Here is an 18,214-nt window from a genome sequence, read left to right as displayed (position 1 = left end):
TTTTAAATGGGCACTCCCTTACTCTTGAGATTATTCTCTCTGGCCCTAGACTCTCCCACAAGGCGAAACCTCTCAGCATCTACCCTGTCAAGCCCCCCAAGAATCTTATATGTCCCAATAAGGTCACCTCTCATTCTTTTAAACTCCAATGAGTACTGGCCCAACCTACTCAACCTCTCCTTATAAAAAAATCCCTCCATCCCCAGGATCAATCTAGTGAACCTTCTCTTTACTGCTTCCAATGCCAGTATCTCTTTCCTTAGATAAGTGGGCCAAAACTGTTCACAGTATTCTAGGTGTGGTCTAAGTAGTGCCTTGTATAGTTTTACCAAGACTTCCCTATTTTTATACTCCATTCCCTTTTAAATAAAGGCCAACATTCCATTTGCCTTCCCTATTACCTGTTGAACTCGTATGCTAGCTTTTTGGGATTCATGCACGAGGACCCCCAAATCCCTCTGTGCTGCAGCTTTCTTCAGTCTTTCCCCATTTAAATAACATTCAGCTCCTCTATTCTTCCTGCCAAAGTGCATAACCTCACACTTTCCCACATTATATTCCATCTGCCACGTTTTTGCCCAGTCACCTAACCTGTCTATAGCCCTCTGTAGACTCTTTGTGTCATCCTCACCACTTGCCTTCCAACCTATTTTTGTGTCATCTGCAAACTTGGCAATAGTACATTCATTTTCCTCAACCAAGTCATTAATATATATTGCACATAATTGTGGCCCCAGCACTGATCCCTGTGGTACTCCACTAGTTACAAGCTGCCATCCTGAAAATGTCCCACCGTATCCCAATTCTCTGTCTTCTATTAGTTAGCCAGTCCTCTATCTATGCTAATATACTACCCCCAACACCATGGGCTCTTATCTTATTAAGTAGCCTTATATGTTGTACCTTATCAAATGCTTTTTGGAAATCCAAATATATTACATCTACTGGTTCCCCTTTATCTACCCTGCTTGTTACCTCCTCAAAGAATCCTAATAAGTTTGTCAGGCATGATTTCCCCTTCATGAAGCCATGCTGACTCTGCCATTGTGCGCAGAAACAGAGAAGGAGTGCATGCCTTCCGCCCTGGCGGCTTCATCTCAGGACACCGCCAGAGTAGGCGGACTCTCTTCATCCCTCTGCCTTTAACCTTATTGCCTCCAGCAGGTCAGGCCTAGGAGGATGCCCCTGTACCAGTGCAAGAGACCTAGGACCTCCAGAAGAAGCCTGCCACAATCATCAAAGGCAACGTGGCAGTGCACTGAGCAGACTGCCTCCAACTCAGCTGCTGATGTTGGGGTTGCACAAGGCTTAGTGGATGCAAGAGAAAACTTAAGACTTTTTGAGAGCACAAAGATAGCATGGGTGTGTTAAGAAAGTTCAATTTGTCACATGTAAATATTGCACATGCAAGGGATGTCAGGGACAGCCTCATACACACCTGATTTGGCAAGAGGGCAGTAGCTACATGAACATGTGAATATTGCATAATATGTTGCATTATGTTGTCATTGCTTAGTCAGAGAGCTAAATGTACTAACACGCGTTAAGGTTGATGATTACAGGGGAGTTAGGGAAACTTCCTTTATTGTGGAAAAAACAATTTTGTGTGTTTGCATTCAATCTTATTTAAATGCTCATCTTAGTGTCCAGTTTTGCACTCACCAGTCTGTGAGACATGGCTGCACCTAAAGGCTCAGCTGGCGCTCCCAGTCAAGCAGATTGTCCAAGATACTCTCAAAGTGAATAATGGAACTGTTGTAGGTTCACTAAAGGCCCTATAACAATGGTGCAACATCTGAATAAAAGCAAAATACTGCGGATACTGGAAATCTGAAACAAAAACAAAAATTGCTGGAAAAACTCAGCAGGCCTGACAGCATCTGTGGAGAGGAAGACAGAGTTAACATTTCAAGTCCGTATGACTCTTCATCAGAACTAAAGAGAAATAGAAATGTGGTGAAATATAAGCTATTTAAGGGAGGTGGGGGGACAAGTAGAGCTGGTAGAGGGCCAGTTTTGGTGGAGGCAAAGGAAAGATTGCCAAAGATGTGATAAACAAAAGGTCAAAGGGGTGTTGATATTAGCTAAAGGATGTACTAATGGTGACATTAAGGGTAGAAAGCAGGATGAGCAAGTGATAGAGGGCCCTAGTGGGGGTGGGTTGGGGGGAATGGATCAAAATAGAAGGTGGAGATAAAACAATGGATGGAAATACATTTTAAAAAAAATAATAGGAATAGGTGGGAAAAGAAAAATATATATATAAAAAAAATATATTATAATAATTAGAAAAAAAGGGTATCAAAAAGGGGATGAGGATGGAGGAGAGAGTTCATGATCTGAAGTTGTTGAACTCAATATTAAGTCTGGAAGGCGGTAAAGCGCCTAATCAGAAGACGAGGTGCTGTTCTTCCAGTTTACGTTGAGCTTCACTGGAACATTGCAGCAGGCCAAGGACGGACATATGGGCATGAGAGCAGGGTGGTGTGTTGAAATAGCAAGCGACAGGGAGGTCTGGGTCATGCTTGCGGACAGACCGAAGGTGTTCCGCAAAGCGGTCATCCAGTCTGCGTTTGGTCTCTCCAATGTAGAGGAGGCCGCATTGGGAGCAGCGAATGCAGTAGACTAAGTTGAGGGAAGTGCAAGTGAAATGCTGCTTCACTTGAAAGGAGTGTTTGGGCTCTTGGACGGTAAAAGGACATTGGGCTTTGGGGCCCACCATTCATTTCCAAAGAGTCGAAGAGTGAAAGGCCCTGCGATTCACAAATGCCATTGGCTAATCCCAAGGAGCTCTAATAGCTACATGAGTGCAGTCAATGATCCTTGTCGCTCTAGGGAAATAAACAGTGACCCCAAAGCCTAATGTCCTTTCACCGTCTAAGGGCCCAAACACTCCTTTCAAGTGAAGCAGCGCTTCATTTGCACTTCCCTCAATTTAGACTACTGCATTCGCTGCTCCCAATGCGGCCTCCTCTACATTGGAGAGCAAACGCAGATTGGTGACCACTTTGCTTAACACCTTCGGTCTGTCTGCAAGCATGATTTAGACCTTCCTGTCACTTGCCATTTCAACACACCACCCTGCTCTCATGCCCACATGTCCATCCTTGGCCTGCTGCAATGTTCCAGTGAAGCTCAACGTAAACTGGAAGAACAGCACCTCATCTTCTGATTAGGCACTTTACAGCCTTCCGGACTTAACATTGAGTTCAACAACTTCAGATCATGAACTCTCTCCTCCATCCTCACCCTCTTTATGATCCCCTTTTTTCTAATTATTATTATGTATTTTTTATATATATATTTTTCTTTTCCCTTCTATTGCTATTATTATTTTAAAAAATTTATTTCCATCCATTGTTTTATCTCCACCTTTTAGCCTATTTTTATCTCTTCCCCCCACCCCACCCCTAGCGCCATCTACCACTTGCTCATCCTGCTTTCTACGCTTAATGTCACCATTAGTACATCCTTTAGCTAATATCACCACCATCAACACGCCCTTGTCCTTTTGTTTATCACATCTTTGGCAATCTCTCCTTTGCCTCTACCTATCACAGGACCTCTATCCAACTCCACTTGTCCCACCCCCCCTTAAACAGCTTAGTTTCATCACATTTCTATTTCTCTTTAGTTCTGATGAAGAGTCATACGGACTCGAAACGTTAACTCTGTCTTCCTCTCCACAGATGCTGTCAAGCCTGCTGAGTTTTTCCAGCAATTTTTGTTTTTGTGCAACATCTGAACTTTTGTTATGGTAGGCTAACAGACTTATGTCCAAATGCAAAACAGATGCCCTAGGGACAAGTACGCACTAACAAGTGTGTGTGACAAAGATCCGCTCCCATTGCTCTCCTTGCGGCAAAGGACACAGGTCTAGAGATAGCTCCAGGAGGGACCATTGCAGGGGTTGGTAGACATCCCAAATAGGCAATGGAGTTCTGGCAATAGGAACATGTTCATGTAGTTTCCTCATTCTTGGGTGAATCGGGTGCATATCAGGCTGTCCCTTTCATCCGCTGCATGTCTCCCATAGCCCTACCGTTCAGTAAAGGTCCATGCACATTCATGGCCTCCTTCTCAAGTTCATCCAATTCATCTTTATCTAAGGAGGAGTGCTGATGCTCCCACTTGTTCTGTTGCAATGGTTCCCCACATTACATGGCTAAGTTGTGCAGTGCATAGCAAATCATGATTATTAGTGATACCAAGGTGCAGAGCTCCAAGTCAAGGCAACAAAAGCACATTTTCAGCACACTGGAGGTTTGTTCAGCGATGGCTCTGATGGAGGTGTGAACGGCATTTTACCGCTCTTCTGCTGTGTAGTGGGGATGCCTCACTGGTGTCATCAACCAGGTCCAGAAGGGGTAGCCCTCATCACTCAGGATCTAGCTGCCAACCTAGGTTGAGGCCTCAAAAAGCTTTGAGATCGGTGAGCTATGCAAAATGTATGATTCATGAAAGCTCCATGGGAAACGAGCACAGACATGCATGATTCTTTGCCTGTGGTCACAGGCCATTTGCATATCCAAAGAGTGAAAGACCTTGTGATTCACAAATGTCATTGGCTAATCCCAGGGACCTCTAATAGCTACATGAGTGCAGTCAATGACCCTTTGCGCTCTGGGGAAATGAACAGTGGCCCTAAAGCCCAATATCCTTGCAGCCTAGGTGTCCTCATCTGTGTCGTAACTGATGAATTAATTTGCATGACGGAAGAGCAGAGGAAGAGGCCACCATCTTTATGCACCTGTGTGTGGCAGCCTCTGAAATGCCACAAATGTCACCTGTGGAGACCTAGAAACTTTTGCTGGCAAAAAAAAATTGAGGTCTACTGACATGGGGTTTCTGCCACAGACATTCCTCCACTGATCCTAGACCTTATCCCCATCATCCTTGATGTCCTTGCAGTCCCTTTACTTGCCATCTGAGACCTTCCCTTATCTCTACTTCTGACTGAATCTGCCCTGATACTGCATTGTCCGCTTCCTGTAACAATGGACCTTCCCTATGACAGACAAGTTCCTCACGCTGACTCCAGGACCCAACACTGAATAGTACAGAAACATCATTTCACATTTCCTAGCTGATTGCCCACCTCAATCACACCCAAGATGCCAGGCCCTTCCTGTTGCACATTTCCACACTCCAACCTGGCCCCACCTCCCCAATTCCCTCTTGTTTCCCATCAATTCCTTCATATCCTAACCCTTCCCCACAAATACCTCTTGCTCCCCTTCTTGGCCTAACCCAAACCCCCCATCCCCAATTCACTCTTGCCCCTCTTGACCATCCATCCAAATTAGCAGCCTCCTGCTCCACTCCTCTGTGCCACAGGTTTCCACAAAAACAACCACTCACCTCAATCAAAATGGACAAACTCAAATGGTGCATTTCATTGTTAAAACGATTGTGAAACTGGTGCCATGAGTTTTTAATGTACCACCGATTAATCTTGAAGGTAGGACTTAATTTGAAAATGTTTTATGATCATGAATATTCATGGGATGCAAATGTATTGAAAATAGGAAGCTGCCAGCAGACGGCGTGAGGCCTGACCTGCCGCTGCAACACTGCTGACTTAACCTCTGCCTCTCAACCCCTCACCAGGAAACTGAGATTTTGGCTCTGCGACGTTTCCCGCTTTTACAGGCCCAATTAAATATTGCCCAGTGTATCTGGTTTAGTTTCAATTATATCTCATCCACTACATAGTTAAAACAAAATGGTTTATAATTTGAGCATACCAGTACAGAAATATTAACTTGGCAATTCTGTCTGAAGGAATGAAAATTAGATTTAAAATTCAAGACTTGTAATATTATGCAATTACTTATTTCTCATTGATTCATTATTTATACATAACTTTTAAAAGTTCTGGGGCAACATACTCTTGGATTCCTGTAATGTTGTGAGGCCCCTCCAGATTACTGTGATATGTGCCCTGGGTGCTCACAAAATAGAACCTTTTCCTGAAAGCCTGCACACAAGCCTGGTGATTGATCAGTCAGCAATCTTAATACAAAACAAGTGTGGCTTTGTGCCACAATTTAGCTGCTGAGCAGGTTTTCCCATAAAGTTCCTGCTCACCTAACTCTGTTCAGCACCTAAGTACACACCCACAGGTAAACAGGAAGATGAAAGCAGGAATGCAAGAAACAAAGGTACTAATCCCAGCGCTGAGTGACAACTCATGAGCAAACTTACAGAGAGTTAAACTTAAAAGACAACATTTTTATTAAACTATTATAAAACTTAATAGTATTCAGGGATTTGGTTGACCTTAAAGTAACTTAAATAACATAAAAATGTCTTTAATTGAAGTCTTTAGAAGGGAAATGACATTTAACTAATACTAACAAAGGAATTTAAATGAAACCATGTGCTGTGTCAAAGAACCATTTATTGTTAAACACTGTAACAACAAATTATTCACATTTGTGTCAACATCTTTAGGAAAATGCCTATTAATAAAATGTTTATCACTACCTTAACTGGATGTATTACGAATAGAAGGAACTGTAATTTGTGTACTTACCACACCAGAAGGCAGTGAAGCATAACTTAATATCTTCTTATACTGCTCAAAAGTTAAAAACTGGAAATCAAACCATAAGGATATAACAATTAGTCTGAGAAATTTGACAGAGATCACATGGTCTCTGGACCTCTTTAACAAAAGTATTACTTATTATCTGACTCATATTCAGTCAAAGACTGAGATCAGAAGTGAGCATAATAAGTAAAATGAACTGAATGTGATACTTCTAAGAATAAATGTCAAGTAATTCACATAACATCACATTTTCAAAAATAAAATTCCAACATATGATCAGTTATAAAATGCAGCTGTGTGTTCTATAGTTATTGCATAAAATACATTAAAAATCAATCACATAGACAGGAACCTGAAGAAAATAAACAAGAGGTGACTGCACGTTTTAATCTAAAAAGGGAGCAACTGCTGAAGTATGAAAATCTATTAGCCACTTTTTAGTAAACAGAATGCAATTCAGTCACTTTTTTCAGTTAACATTTTTTAAAAAGAAACTTCAATTTAAAATCCACCATTTACATCCTTGACCAACTGGTGATCTTCACAGACCTTCAGGCACAAAGGCACTTTGGAAAGTTAACATAAAAACATAAGCCCTGCATTTTCTATCCATAGTTACTGAATAAGCAGAAAATCCAGAGTGAGAAAAGGACATTTGCCCCTTCAAGCCTTTTTATTCTAACAGGGTTCTTTCCTACCATTCCTGTCACTCTACTCTTTCCACATCAGCAGTGCTTTTCATATATCTATATTCCTCAATTCCTCTTCTCAACAAATATTGATTCAGCTGCCTTTTAAAGGTGTCAATTGATCCTGAGTCATTAATAACTGGACCCGTGTGAAGTTGTAAAAGGGTTCACAGGCTGAATGTTTTTTATTCATTTATGGGATGTAGGCTTCACTGGCTGAGCCAGCATTTATTGCCCATTTGTTGCCCTTGAGAAGGTGGTGGTGAGCTGCCTTCTTGAACCACTGCAGTCCACGTGGTGTAGGTACACCCACAGTGCTGTTAAGAAGTGAGTTCCAGGATTCTGACTCAGCGACAGTGAAGGAACGGTGATATATTTCCAAGTCAGGGTGGTGAGTGACTTGGGGGGGAGCTTCCAGGTGGTGGTGTTCCCATCTATCTGCTGCCCTTGTCTTTCTAGGTGGTAGCAGTTGTGGGTTTGGAAGGTGCTGCCTAAGGAGCCTTGGTAAATTCCTGCAGTGCATCTTGTAGATGGTACACACTGCTGCTACTGTGCTTGGTGGGAGTGAATGTTTGTGGTTGTGGTGCCAATCAAGTGGACTGCTTTGTCCTGGATGGTGTCCAGCTTCTTCAGTGTTGTAGGAGCGGCACTCATCCAGGCAAGTGGGGAGTATTGCATCACATTCCTGACTTGTGCATTGTAGATGGTGGACAGGCTTTGGGTAGTCAGGAGGCGGATTACTCATCGCACGATTCTAAGCCTCTGACCTGCTCTTATAGCCACTGTATTTATTTGGCTAGTCCAGTTCAGTTTCTGGCCACTGGTAACCCCCAGGAAGTTGATAGCAGGGGATTCAGTGATAGTAATGCCATTGAACAACAAGGGACAATGGTTAGATTCTCTATTGTTGAGATGGTCATTGCCTGACACTTGTGTGGCGCGAATGTTACTTGCCACTTGTCAGTCCAAACCTCGATATTGTCCAGGTCTTGCTGCATTTGGACATGGACTTCTTCAGTATCTGAGGAGTTGCAAATAGTGCTGGACATTGTGCAATCAGCAGCAAACATCCCCACCACTGACCTTATGATGGAAGGAAGGTCATTGATGAAGCAGCTGAAGATTGTTGGGCCTAGGACACTACCCTGAGGGAACTCCTGCAGTGATGTCCTGAAGCTGAGATGACTGACCTCCAACCACCACAAACATCCTCTTTTGTGCTAGGTATAACTCCAACCAACAAAGAGTTTTCCCCCTGATTGCCATTGGTTCCAGTTTTGCTAGGGCTCATTGATGCCACACTCAGTTAAACACTGCCTTGATGTCAAGGGCAGTCACTCTCACCTCACCTCGGGAGTTCAACTCTTTGTTCCATGTTTGAACCAAGGTTGTAATGGGGTCCGGAGCTGAATGGCCCTGGCAGAACCCAAACTGGGCATCAGTGAACAGGTTATGCCAAGTAAGTACCACTTGATAGCACTGTTGATGACCCCTTCCTTAACCTACTGATGATCCGAGAGTAGACTGATGGGGCGGTAATAGCCCAGGTTGGATTTGTCCTGCTTTATGTGTACAGGACATACCTAGGCAATTTTCCACATAGCCGAGTAGAGGCCAGTGTTGTAGCTGTATTGGAACAGCTTGGCTAGGAGTGCAGCAAGTTGTGCAGCACAAGTTTTCGGTAATATTGCCGGAATATTGTCAGGGCCCATAGCCTTTGCAGTATCCAGTGCCTTCAGCTATTTCTTGACATCGCGGAGAGTGAATCAAATTGGCTGAAGACAGGCATGTATGATGCTGGAGGCAGCAGAGATGGATCACCCACTCGTCACTTCTGGCTGAAGCAAATGCTTCAGCCTTATCTTTTGCACTGCTGTGCTGGGCTCCTCCATCATTGAGGATGGGGATATTTGTGGAGCCACCTCCTCCAGTGAGTTGTTTGATTGTTCACCACCATTCATGACTGGATGTGGCAGGGCTGCAGAGCTTAGGTTTGATCCGTTGGTTGTTGGATCACTTAGCTCTGTCTATCACTTGTTGCATATGCTGTTTGGCATACAAGTAGTCCTGTTTTATAGCTTCACCAGGTTGACACCTCATTTTAAGGTATGCCTGGTGCTGCTTCTGGCATGCGTTCCTGCACCCTTCATTGAACCAAGGTTGATCCCCTGGCTTGATGGTAATGGTAGAGTGTGGGACATGTTGGGCCATGAGGTTACAGATTGTGTTTGAGTACAATTCTGCTGCTGCTGCTGATGGCCCACATCACCTCATGGATGCCCAGCCTCAAGTTGCTGGATCTGTTTGAAATCTATTTAGCACGGTAGTAATGCCACACAACACAATGGAGGATATCCTCGCTGTGAAGGTGGGACTTCGTCTCCACAATGACTCTGTGGTGGTCACTCCTACCGGACAGATGCATCTGCAGCAGGCAGGTTGGTGAGGATGAGGTCAAGTATGTTTTTCCCTCTCCACCTGCTGCAGACCCAGTCTCAACTATGTCATTTAGGTTTCGGCCAGCTCGGTCAGTAGTGGTGCTACTTGGCAATGAACATTGAAGTCCCCCTCCCACCCCCGCCACCCTCACTGCTTCCTCCAAGTGCTGAGGAAGGGTGGTACGTGATAGTCAGCAGGAGGTTTCCATGCCCATGTTTGACCTGATGCCATGAGACTTCTTGTTGAGGACTCCCTCTCCCGACTGTATACCACCGTGCCGAGTCTGTCCTCCTGGTGGGACAGGACATACCCAGGGATCGTGGAATCTGGGACATTATCTGTAAGCAACTATGTCAGGCTGTTGCTTGAGACAGCTCTCCCCAGATGTTAGTAGTATTGAGGACTCGCAGGGTTGACATTGTCGTTGATAATGCCAGGTGATCTGTCCGGTTTCATTCCTTTTTTGTAGCGGTTTGTTACAACTGAGTGGCTTGCTAGGCCATTTCAAAGGGCATTTAAGAGTCAACCGCATTGCTGTGGGTGTGGAGTAGGCCACATTTAAGCCAGACTAGGTAAGGGTGACATATTTCCTTCCCTAAAGGGCATTAGTGAACCAGATGGGTTTTTACAACAATCTACAATGGTTTCATGGTCATCATTGGACTTTAATTTCAGGTTATTATTGAACTCAAATTCCAAATCTGCAATGGCGGGATTCGAACCCAGGTCCCCAGAGCATTACCCTGGGTCTCTGGATTACTAGTCCAGCGACAAAACCACTACACCATTGCCTCCCCTAATTAATAATAACAATAATAAATAATAATAGAATAATAGCCTGAAAGAGGCTATGACGTGACTCTCAGAGTTCATCTGAATTTTTTTAGTAAATCGCGATTTTTTAAATGGAACTTTGCAGTAAACAAAAGCCGTTGGCATATAGAACAGAATGGGATTCCATTAGGTAATGTGCTAGCAGCAATGTTATTCAGTATATATATCAATGATAAACCTATCCATCCTGGTAAGAGACAATTCCTGTGTGCAGATGGTCCTTTTGTAATGGCTTAAAGCAGACTTCTCGGAAAACCCTGAGTGATGCCCTGGCTGGTCTGACACAATACTACACCCAGAGTGTCTATTGACATCACTGGATCAGTCAATAATTTGCATAGTATTAGTCAATGAGCTGGAGGTAGGCCAGATGTTCAGTAAACAGTCCACCTTATAACAAATGTAGGACCAATCTAGATAAGGCACAATATGCACTTTACCTTCAGAATAGAAAAGCCAAACAGAACTTATATTGAGTGGTATGGGAAAAGACTTCATCACTGTTTCAACCTGGTCTACCTTGGTGTGATACTGGATCACTTTTAGAGTTACAAGGAACAAAGCAAGACCAAAACTAAAGTTGGAGCGAGGAATAACTGCACAAAATCTGACTAACTCCAATGGGGCATGGGTCCAAACATCATCAAGACTATAGCTCTGCTACTGAATATGTTGGTCTGGTATAAGACATGCAAAGAAATTGAAATTAGTTTTTAATTCTGCAGATGTCATAATACCAAGTTGGATAATCTTTACCTACTGTCAGATATTGCAGCTTATGACCCCTGAACAGCAGCTGTAGGCAGAGCCATAAGAAACAGGTAATCTAATGATCTTCATAATTCTTTGTTACAGCACCATCTTGCTCTGAGTAGACTGAAGTCAAAATGCAGCTTTCTGCGCTCTGTCAACCCTCTCAACTCCAGTGGAAAAACAGCAGTGAATTAATGCCCAGAACATATCTACAGATTAAGTCACATTATCTGGGTATCAAATTCAAGGAGCATCTCGGAGCTGGAGCCTCTGCACTGCAGCCAATCTTCCAATTTCTTATTCACTTGTTCTGGTCATTCAATACAATATTTCAGTGAACAAGTGTTCAATCTATGGAACATGGTCCCGAGGCAGATAGTGGAAGAAATTAGCATTGATTACTTCAAATGCAATTTAGATAGATTTCATTCAAAAAATGCTAATATGACATGAGTTCACTAATTAAAAGTCTCATGCCATCCATTCCATCATGTGCATTGTAATGATCTGCAAGCCTGAGTGCATGGCTGGTCTATTCGCATTGCAGCTGGTTACCACAGGCAGCACCAGCAAAAAATTCTACTATACCTAATTCTCCATTTTTTACATGTTACCTTTTATCTCATGTTATTTGTAAATGACCATGTGAATATATTGAAACAGCTACTTTTGTTTTTGCCTCCACTGTCCAATGAATTACTTGACTGTATTAAAGATAAATAGCTTATTTTATATTTTTTTCAAACACAAGTATAGTAACATATGACTGGAGTCAAATTTTGGTAATGCCAGGAGCCTATTGCTGTTCATGGACACAGTGATGATGGAAAGAAGAATTGTGAGGGGTGTACAATGGGCGACTGATCCAATACCTCTCATTTCAGACCTCCATCGCAACTGAAAGGCCTGCCCAAAGTGATACACAAAGTGATTGCAGCTAACATAGAAAGTAAAATGCCAATAATTCTCGGTTACCAATAAATAAACAACACTGTAGGGGAGACAGCCGGAATTGGGCAACTAGTTATCATCACTGGGCTGCCCAGCTCCTTTATTTTTTTTCCCCTTTATATTATGCAGGCTTATTCTTTTCCTCAAGCACCAGTAATAGCATTCAATTGTTGATACCAGGGTTCAGGCTTCCATGCAAGTTCATTTTATCACTGTAAATTTAATTAATCAATTCTGGTTAACAATAAGCAATTGAAACTTCAATTTACCATTGGCAAAGCTCCATTGTCTTGCAGCAGAACATTTCAAATATATATTAACATTAGTAACCATTTCCTAATTGTAGGATGTACAGCACTTTTCAGCTGATGGGCTAGTCTCACTCTCCAGAGACTAGCCCATCAGATAAAATATGTTAATCAGTATGAATTTGCTGATCCATAATGGTCCTCAATCCTTGGCATACTTTGCTTCCTTTCACTTCACAGCTGTGACACGGAGTGAAAAGCACACTGATGCAGAAAGGAATATATCAGATGAATAACTCATTCATGCATTTATGCTCTGTCTGAAGCCAGGTCCTTGGCTCATTGTTTGCTGAAGCTTCAACCTGAGCAGTTCTTTTGTCAGTAGTGGTTTGCCATTGCCTTCCACTCTCAGGGGCAGGGTGAGCAGGAAGGTCCCAAGACTACCTCAGCTGGAACAAGAATCAAACCCATGCTGCTGCCATTATTCTACACTGTAGTCATTTGGCCAACCGAGCTGACCAGCCCCCCATATGTTAACAACAAAGGAGGCTAAAGTTACTTCTAACACAGAGAAGGTGGGTTCTAACATAAACAAAATTGCAAGGTGAAAGGCACAGCAACCTGATCTGCTGTTTTTCAGAAAAAGAAGTAACTCTTAAAAATAAATATGTTTCCAACAGTATTAGTCGATTTTTAAATGCTGGACAGTTAGCATCACAAAAAAAGAGTAAAACTTGTTAAATTTGCTGAGCTTAATATGCAATGATTGTACAAGTTGAATTATTGTATAGTTTATTAGGAGCTATCAAATGCTATATGCCACTATTAAATTTCTTAGAAATTTAGAGTAATAGACTGGGAATTTCCATGCCTGCTGGCGTCGGGCGTGTTCGGTGGTGTGAGTGGACAATATGGCGAGGTCAAAAATTGGTTTCATAACATCGTGACGCCAGTTTGCAATCGTCCACTCCGCCCACCAATGGCGCTCGACCTGGAGGCACGTACCCGTCAGCCTGACGTGGACCCAGCCCTGCGTCTGGTGTACGATGAGAAGAGGGGCGCGCTGCGGGACCTGCAACTCATCGTGTCCCGCGTCGCATACGTGAGGTCGTGGATCTGGACCAAGACCTGGACCGTGGCTCCCCCTTCTTCTACTCACTGGAAAAAAGGCACAGGGTCTGACAGCAGCTACTTACGCCGCTGTCCGACGACAGATCCCTTGTCTCTGATCCGGAGGGCATTATGGGCCATTAGCCATGACTATTATACTGCCCTGTTCTCTCCAGATTCGTCCAGCGAAGATGCTCACAGAGTTTTGTGAGAGGATCTATCGCAGGTCAGCCCGGAGGGCTCTGGAAAGATGAACACTCCTATAACTCGTGGGGAGCTGACCGGCGCCCTCGACAGCCTCTCCAGGGGTAAATCCCTGGGGCTGGACTGGCTGACCATGGAGTTTTTCAGGGCACTCTGGGACATCCTGGGGAGTGACTACTCGGGAGTCCTGGGGGAGACTATTGCTACCGGGGAGATGGCCCTCTTGTGGCCCAGGGCCATGACTACCCTGCTGCCAAAGAAAGAGAATCTCTACCTGCTTAAGAGCTGGTGCCCAGTCTCCCTCCTCAGCGTGGATTATAAGGTCTTTGCCAGGGCAATGTTTCTCCCCTTGGCACCGTGCTGGACTACATGAACCACCCTGACCAGTCCTACACAGTCCCGGCTGCACTACTTTTGATAACATCCACTTTTCCCAGAGGTCTGGGACATCATCCACTTTTTCCAGAGGACTGGTCTGTCAAGTGTCTTCCTGTCTCTTGACCAGGAGAAGGTGTTTGATAGGGTGGATCACGAATATTTATTTGCGATTCTGCGAGCATTCGGGTTCAGGACACATTTCATCACCCAGATCTGGCTTCTCTACGATGCCGCAGAGTGTCTAGTTAAGATTAATGGGTCCCTGACGGCGCCCCTTCGCTTTGGGAGGGGAGTGCGTCAGAGCTGCCCTCTGTCTGGCCAATTGTATTCTATCTATGTGGAGCCTTTCCTGCACCTCTTGCGGAGGAGGTTGTCAGGATTGGTTCTGCATGGGCTGGGCATCGGGGTGGTCCTCTCGGCTTACACCGATGATGAGCTCCTCATGTTCACTGACCCGGCTGACCTGCGGAGGATGCGTGAGTGCCAGGAGGTCTACTCTGCCACGTCCTCTGCCAAGATCAACTGGGGAAAGCGTTCTGGACTCCTGGTCAGTCAGTGGCAGATGGATCCCCTACCTGAGGAGCTCAGGCCTTTCACCTGGATCGGAACCAGCTTCCTCTACCTGGGGGTCCACCCCTGCCCTGCTGAGGAATCCTGGCCGACGAATTGGCAGGAGCTGGAGACCAAAGTCACCGCTCGCCTGCGGTGCTGGACAGGACTGCTCCAAGTGCGGTCTTACCGGCGTCGAGTTCTTGGTCATAAACCAGCTGATTGCCGCCGTGTTGTGGTACCGTTGATCCCTCCCCCGGACTTTGTCACAAAAATCCAGGGAATGCTTGTCGACGTCTTCTGGGACAAAAGGATGCACTGGTTCGCTGCTGAGGTTCTGAGTCTCCCGCTTAGGGAGGGCGGTCAGGCGCTGGTGTGCCCACACACCCAGGTGGCGACTTTCCACCTTCAGGCCCTGCAGCGATACCTTTACATCGAGCCCCCTCCGAGATGGTGTGTCCTGGCGACGTATTTCTTCCCCCAGGTGCACGGCCTGAATTATGACATGCAGCTCCTGTTTATAGACCAAAGAGGCCTTCGTGGCTCCTTGCAGGTGTTGCCCGTCTTTTACCAGAGCCTGATAAAAGTCTGGAACATGGTCACTTCACGACGCAGCTCTCTCTTGTCAGGAGTAGTGGCTAGCACCAGAGCCGCTGCTCAGGTATTCTGCCCCTCTGTCCTTTTCAGTGGCTGGCAGAGAGGAGGGCGGTGGCAGCTAGGGTGACCAGGATTGAGGATGTGCTGCGTGACAGAGGAGTGGGCTGGATGCTTCTGCAGGAGTTGGCGCATCGCATGTCCGTGGACGTCCGGCTCGCGGCCAATGCCATTCAAGACCACAGGACAGTCGTGCTCGGACCCGACGTCATTCCGGGTCTCCGAAGGTGCACGGTGGTCTTCCATCTAAGCGTACCCTTGATCAGATGGAATTCCACATTGGCCCCAAGCCCCGAACCCTTCCTTGGGAGCTAGAGCTCTGCAACCTGAGTCGCCTTGTGGAATGCCCTCTGTACCCTTTAGCACAGTGCGGGGGGGTTTCCTGTACGGGCTGCTGCTGCACACCCTTCACTTCCTTGCCCTCGCCTGCCACCTGGACACGGCCTGGCGTGCCTTGTTACTGTCCGGTGGCAGAGGTCCCCAGTGGGGGCCCTCTATGGGGTGTCCTCCCCTTTTCCATCGGGGACCTGGGTGGAGGGTGTTGCACGCAGCAATCCTGTACAACCGCAGGAAGTGTCGGTTCACAGTCTCCCAAGATACCTGCATTTTTTGTGGCCTTCTGGAGTCCATGGACCATGTATATGTTAATTGTTGTAGGCTGCACCCCCTTTTTTGGTTCCTGAAAAATATTTTATAGCTGTTTTTTTTGCACTTCAGTCCCACGCTCCTGATCTATGGGCACCCAGTGCGGAGGGGGGGCCGGGAGGGAGAAGGACCTGCTCGTAAACCTGCTCCTGGGCCTGGCTAAGTCGGCCATTAACAGGTCCAGGCAGCGGGCAATCATGGGGGTCATCCGACCTGACTGTCTGCCCCTCTTCCGCGGCTACGTTCACGGCCGGGTGTCCCTAGAGAGGGAGCACACGGTGTCTGTTGGCACCATTGAGGCCTTTCATGCTTGGTGGGCACCACGGGGAATGGGGTGCTTTATAGACCCTGTTAATCATATTTTGATTTGATGTTTGTGAGTTTCCTTTGAACTTTGTCTTTTGTTTTTGCAGTTTCCCTTTGAGAGGCTGCTTTTACTTTGTCCCTGGTTTTGTTAATTTAGTTTAATTGTTTTGACGCAAAAGAGTTACAGCTTCATAACTTTCCTAACCGCTACGTCTTGGTACTCCCCGGCCATACACAGCGGAGGTGGAGACAGCCTGCTGACTGCTACACTCTGTCTGTGGTGACCTTGGCGGGTGTCCTCTGGAGGGCTGAGACCTGGAGGGTCCCGGCCTGCTTTCAGGGTCATGTTGTGTGGCAGTGCCACCCTCCTCCCCCTGTGGAGTTGGAGCTGCTGAGGTCCCAGGAAGAGGGAACTCGAATGGGCCAGACACTCCCAGAGTTACCTGGGTGGATGGTCCCAGGGGAGCACACCTGCTGATCCTCCTCCCTATGGGAACCCAAGGGCCTTTGGCTGACTCTTTGAGGAAAAGTTTAGCTGGAGTGAGATTGAGCTGCTCCACACCCCTCTTGCATACCCACTGTTGGAGGCCAACAATGACGTCAGCGATGGAGTTGAGCCCATATAGCAGTGCAGGAGTGACGTCCTGAACCAAGGTCTCCATGGCAACCGCCATCCTACCAGTGTTGACCTCAACGCTATGGCGTGCTGGCGCTATCACCTCAGTCTGAAGGCGGATGGACTCCTCTATTGTGCTTTACAATCTGAGAAGTGCAGCGGACATCCCTTCCTGATGTTTCCGAACTTGCCTTTACAGCTCCAGCAACAGTGTCATGACTGAGTCCAGAGGCTCATCATCTGACTCAGACTCAGCAGATTTCTGGCCTCCAGCAGTCCTCCGAGTGCCGGACACCAAGTTCCTGCCGCTGCTTGTTGCGGATCAGACAGTGCAATGAGTCACCAGGTTGCGATCCCAAGGCCACAGTAAAACTAAGTCCCACGAGGTGTGTGTCTCTGCACTGGTGGAGGGTGTGGGTGAGCACTGTGACTGGACTTCCAGGAGGGTGCCTCCAGATTCTTCTTCAGAGGTTTCTTCGAGGCTTGATTGGAGACCCTGGGTTGTGGTCTCCGTTGGCTGTTTCCCAGATGTGCCTGTGGAAACAAGGGGAGATAATTAGCGCATGGCAGTGACCTGTGAAACAGGACACATCATTCACAGCACAGTTGTCTGAAAGATTTGCACTGCTGGATCCTCACTTGGTAGAGCACTGCTGACCTCACCATCAGCACAGGAATGGTCCAGATCCTTGCCAGCCAGCTGGATGGCTTTGTTTTCAAAGTCCATGAGGACCTTGATGTCAGGCATTCCTCCATTAGTCTGCGACCTCTCCCTCTTGTTGCATGCCAGCTTGACATGCAATAATAGACTTGGAGAGAGTGTAAGCAGGACGCCTGCCAGGTCAAATGATAACTGTGCTGGCATGTGTGGGGGATGAGTGGTCCCTTGGATGGGATAAGGACAATGAAGGTGTGTGAGACAGAGTGAATGGTGATGTCCCTTGAAGCAGCAGTGAGTGAGGGTCCTGTGGATGTGTGATGGATTTGTGAGCGTGTGAGTTGAGAGCGACGAGAAGAGTGACTTACCCCGGCAGAATGGAAGAGATCATTCATCCTCTTGCAGCACTGGGTGGCTGTCCTCTTTTGAATGGCACGGCCCAAACCACCGCTGCCACCGCCTCTCAAGCCGGATTAATGAGCTTGCTGCCCAACCTGCGGCCAGAGCGGGTATAGGGGACATCAAGGCTAGCCTCCACTGCATCCAAAAGGTGCTCGACGGATGTGTCATTGAACTGGGGGCTGCAGTCTTTTTGCTTTACAAGGCCATGTCTTCTATGCAGCA

General features: G+C 46.2%; 1 protein-coding gene across 13 annotated transcripts in view; it reads right to left on the bottom strand.

Annotated features, from left to right (window-relative positions):
* Positions 1-18,214, bottom strand: part of slc25a21 (solute carrier family 25 member 21) — a 766,657-nt gene that overhangs the window by 62,459 nt on the left and 685,984 nt on the right. For all 13 annotated transcript variants that reach the window (XM_041214360.1, XM_041214366.1, XM_041214359.1 and 10 more), the window contains one exon: positions 6,539-6,598. In XM_041214360.1, the coding sequence (XP_041070294.1) occupies positions 6,539-6,598 (60 nt within the window). The remainder of the gene's footprint in view (positions 1-6,538; positions 6,599-18,214) is intronic.

Source organism: Carcharodon carcharias, chromosome 20 (assembly GCF_017639515.1).
Source record: "Carcharodon carcharias isolate sCarCar2 chromosome 20, sCarCar2.pri, whole genome shotgun sequence".
Taxonomy (NCBI): Eukaryota; Metazoa; Chordata; class Chondrichthyes; order Lamniformes; family Lamnidae; genus Carcharodon; species Carcharodon carcharias.
Note: the sequence above shows the minus strand (reverse complement) of the source record. Positions and strands in the feature narration are given on the sequence as shown.